This window comes from Ammodytes marinus, assembly GCF_949987685.1.
Source record: "Ammodytes marinus genome assembly, chromosome: 7".
In the NCBI taxonomy this organism is placed as follows: domain Eukaryota; kingdom Metazoa; phylum Chordata; class Actinopteri; order Uranoscopiformes; family Ammodytidae; genus Ammodytes; species Ammodytes marinus.
Window position 1 is genome coordinate 4,342,542 of NC_137211.1, and position 5,000 is coordinate 4,347,541.

The 5,000-nt window shown below is 39.5% G+C and overlaps 1 protein-coding gene across 1 annotated transcript in view; it reads right to left on the reverse strand.

Annotated features, from left to right (window-relative positions):
• Positions 1 to 5,000, reverse strand: part of agap2 (ArfGAP with GTPase domain, ankyrin repeat and PH domain 2) — a 40,016-nt gene that overhangs the window by 13,154 nt on the left and 21,862 nt on the right. The window contains exons 3-7 of the mRNA XM_080030289.1: positions 4,695 to 4,782; positions 4,215 to 4,300; positions 3,308 to 3,443; positions 2,176 to 2,310; positions 873 to 991 (exon numbers count right to left, since the gene is read on the reverse strand). Of these exons, the coding sequence (XP_079886415.1) occupies positions 873 to 991; positions 2,176 to 2,310; positions 3,308 to 3,443; positions 4,215 to 4,300; positions 4,695 to 4,782 (564 nt within the window). The remainder of the gene's footprint in view (positions 1 to 872; positions 992 to 2,175; positions 2,311 to 3,307; positions 3,444 to 4,214; positions 4,301 to 4,694; positions 4,783 to 5,000) is intronic.

Consider the following 5,000-nt stretch of genomic DNA (forward strand, 5'->3'; position numbering starts at 1 on the left):
TAAGGGTAGCCAGGGTTTGGGATACATTTAGGGATAGGTTTGGGATAGGATAGGATGGGTTTAGGATAGGGGATAGTGGGGTCAAGGGGTCAGGGGAGGGGGGGTGAAGTGGAGACAGAGAGAATGGGTTGAAATATGAGATAAACATGGTGACACACATTTACACACAGTGGATGTTGTAATGATCGACAAGATGAATTATTCAGCTGTGGATGATTGTGTGTGTGTGTGTGTGTGTGTGTGTGTGTGTGTGTGTGTGTGTGTGTGTGTGTGTGTGTGTGTGTGTGTGTGTGTGTGTGTGTGTGTGTGTGTGTGTGTGTGTGTGGGTGTAGGGGAAGGAATGTGATACTTGTGGAGCTGAGATGGCTGTTATAGAAGTGATGGACAGGAGATCTCAGAGATGGTGTTGGAAATTTGATTTTGGTTTGATAGCTGATTTTCTAATGCATGTAGCTTCCCCTCAGACAAACACTTGAAGCTAAATTGCGCAACTTTTTCATATACAGTAAATGAATGTTTGGTTACATTCAAGCCATCGCCAAATGAGTTGAAACATAGTTGACTGAGCCTATCAGCTCCACAGTGTTTACAAACTGGTGTCGACCCGTACAGCAGAAGGTGTAAAATCCAAGTGCGATCACTGAAGGCTTTACTTCATGTAGATGCGTCGACAGTGTTGTTGTAATTACTCAGTATTCAACAGAAGGGGGCAACAGAAGTTACACACTATAGCTTTAACCAAGAAAACTGTCCAGGGAGAGCTAATGCTTAAAAATTATTCACTCTATATGTATATGTCTTTCAATAAAAATAGACTTTTCGAAGACGTAATTTGGTCTTTTTTAGTCAGAAACCCTGGAATATGTCGTTACCTGTCCGGGGAAGGATGCGGACCCGGGGGTGGAGCCTCCAGAGTGACTGGGAGAGTTGGGGAGAGACTTACAGGCCTGGAGAGCAGCCTGCTTCTTCTGAGTCACTATCTTCTGGGCAGCTAAAAACACACAAAACATAATTTTTTTTTAAATATTTGATTTGATTTGATTTGATTTGATTCAATTTATTTCAGACATATCAAACATACAAAACAAAATTAAAAGCATGGAAATACAATAAACAAAAATTATGTTTTCACAAAAAAATAAATAAAAGAAAACAAATTATCTGTATTGCTGAGATATGCCTGAAAAGGAGCAGGAAGAAGTATACACTTATTTAATCCTACCCCTTTTAACTGTAATGTAATACTCTGCAATGTTAAGTAACTAGATGGCAGCGTTTCCCCCTAATCGTCTTGATTGAAAGCAGATCTGACTTTTTATTATGTTTTTTTTCTCTCCTTTGATTTGTGTATAAATGTAAGTTGGGGGGGAAACATGTGAAAATAGGAGTTTATAAATGCTAAAATTGTCTAGATAATTATAAGCAGGAGAATTAAAGCCTGATAAAAACCTGGTCTAAAGTATTCAAATCCAATATATTCTTCTGAGTGACTATCTTCTGGGCAGCTAAAAACACACACACATAAAACAAAAGCTAATAAACTGTTTCTGCTGGCAAAAATCACTGACTAAATGGCTTTTCCCCCATATGGTGAATCAGGCCACTCCTTTTGATTAAACATAGATCCGATTTTTAATTTTTATTATGTTTTTTTTCTCTCTCCCTTTTTTGTATGGCTTTGTAAATATTTGATTTGTGTATAAATGTAAGTTGTGGGGGAAGCATGTGAAAATAGGAGTATATAAATGCTAAAATGTAATAGATAGTTATAAGAAGTTGAATAAGGGGTGGGAATTAAAGCCTGATAAAACCTGGTCTAGAGTATTCACATTCAATATATAAAAGTTGGTCTTAATGAGCTTTTTACAACAATCTGATTGAAAATAATTATTCATAAATATTATAAAACTTAGTTTAAAACAGCTTTTTAATAAGGGAGACCTTTTAAAAAACTAAACTCACCCTAACAACACAAGACTCACATAAAATCACACACATACAGTAGTACAATAACACATAATACATAGCGTGTGTGTAAAGCAAGGCTGCATAAAAGGGGGATGTCTATTAGGTCTTGTTTACAGTGCATATTGCAGTGTATCTACCGCACTTGCATAACTTGTATTGACACACACACACACACACACACACACACACACACAAAAATAAACTCACCCTCTGCGAACACGCGGTCCACGTTGAAGCCGTATGTGGCGCACGTCTCGTAGAAGAGCGAGTGGCGCACGTCGATACACAGCTGCCTGGCTCGCTGGTCCTCGATCACACGAGGGTTTGAGCCGCTGATCTTATCTGCAGAATTAAAAAACAACATCACATTTTTAATATTTTAATATTTTAATTTATTTATTTATTTATTTGTTTGTTTGTTTGTTTGTTTGTTTGTTTGTTTGTTTGTTTATTTATTTATTTATTTATTAAGATAAGATAAGATGTACTTTATTCATCCCAGCAGGGAAATGTAGGTGTTCCAGCAGCCAGCATACATATATACACAACACAACACATATATAGATACATATCCCACCCATACAAAAAACATGAGCCTAATAAAAAAACAGCTAAAATTAGGTCAGAAATCGGCAGGGCAAATATTCTCCATGATACAGGATTACAGTTTGCATCCCGGCCTTTTATTTTACAGGATTATCTTCTTTACTGAATAATCGTTTATTTGATTTATTCCATCCTTTGTTTAGTGAAGCCTCAAACAAGCATCACAGGGATTAGACATTTCATATGTTTAATCCCTTTTGCATTTTGGTTTAAAAATGCTGTTTAATTTCTTTCCTCCTAACATAACATTAGCATAGCAACAACAAAAATAAGTTTAACATTTTAAACACTTCTGCATCCACACTTACAGCTGTTTTTATTCTCTGCTGTTTGAAACTGTTGATTACTTCTTTTCTTTGCACTTTACCTGCCACCTGTCCATTGGTCGATTTTTTTAAAGTCCTTTTGACCTAAATGGATTTGTTCAACTAACATACTGTCGATAGTAAATTAAGCTAAAATAAGTTGAGTTTTCTATATAGATATACATTTTTAGCGGACCTTCCAGCATTCTTTTTGTTTTAAACTCTCCATATCATGAAGGAAACTAGCTTTGTGATGTTCACGTAGCTACAAGGAACTTTCAGTTTTTGCACACACACACACACACACACACACACACACACACACACACACACACACACACACACACACACACACACACACACACACACACACACACACACACACACACACACACACGCACACACTCGGCTGTGATGCGTTCACTGACCTTGCGTTCCGACCACTATGACGGGTATGTCTGTGCGGTGAGCGGAGAGCTGGCTGTACAGCTGGTACAGCTCCTGGAAGCTGGACTCATTCTCCAGACTGAAGACCAGGATCACTGCATCCACCCAGCTACTGAACTACAGGGTTAGAAGTATAAGGGTTAGGTTGGTTTAGCATGCTGTCTGTCTGTCTGTCTGTCTGTCTGTCTGTCTGTCTACTGTATCTATCTATCTATCTATCTATCTATCTATCTATCTATCTATCTATCTATCTATCTATCTATCTATCTATCTATCTATCTATCTATCTATCTATCTATCTATCTATCTATCTATCTATCTATCTATCTATCTATCTATCTATCTATCTATCTATCTATCTATCTATCTATCCATCCATCCATCCATCCATCCATCCATCCATCCATCCATCCATCCATCCATCCATCCATCCATCCATCCATCCATCCATCCATCCATCCATCCATCCATCCATCCCAAAAACACACACACATTCTTGCACTTCTATACTTGTGAGGACACTGTTGACATAATGCATTCCCTAGCCCTCAACCCTAACTAATATAACCATCAAAACTAATGTGCCTATGTCTAACCCCAACCCTTACACTAACCCTAACATTCACCTTATTCTAACCTGAACCTTAAAACCTATAGTGTTAACCCTCAAACAGCCCTTTAATGGCCTGTCAGAATAGGGCAAAATGTCCTCACTTTCCAAAATAGTTGTACACACATACACAGACACAGACACACACACACACACACACACACACACACACACACACACACACACACACACACACACACACACACACACACACACACACACACACACACACACACACACACACACACACACACACACACACACACACACACACACACCTGTGCGTCGGGCGGCCCAGGTTCCTCTCGGATCAATAACAGATGACTCTGTCCGTCCACCAGCACTTCCTTCTTATACCTTCCACCTGAAACGCACAAATACACACGAGTTATTCAGTGTGTGTGTGTGTGTGTGTGTGTGTGTGTGTGTGTGTGTGTGTGTGTGTGTGTGTGTGTGTGTGTGTGTGTGTGTGTGTAATCCTCAAATTTACCAACATTGTTTATCCTTTTTTTTAAAGAAGTTGCCATTTTTTTTATTAGACAGTGTGGAGAGACAGAGATGAAATGGGTCAGAGAGGGGAATGATATGCAGAGAACGACCCGGGCTGGATTATAACCCGGGTCTGCTGTGAAGAGGACTGAGCCTCTATGGGGGGTCAGGGGAGGGGGGACAGGGGGTCTAACCAATACACCACAAGCGCACCCAGAAATGCATAAATCTAGTTAATGGACAATACTTTATAGAAGATATTTTTGTACCATCAGCCTTCTCAGTTGCAACATAACTGCCGGTGATGTATTTGTTCACCAGCGCCGACTTGCCGCTTTTCAGACTTCCCAGAATGCCCTGCGAGAAGAGGGAACACACACACACACACACACACACACACACACACACACACACACACACACACACACACACACACACACACACACACACACACACACACACACAGACACACACACCGTTATTCACTCAGACCTGTGTCAAATTGTTAGAGGTGGAGTGAGCAATTGTGGAGATTACTTTTTGTTGTGTTGTGAATATCTCCTCACGATCCGCTA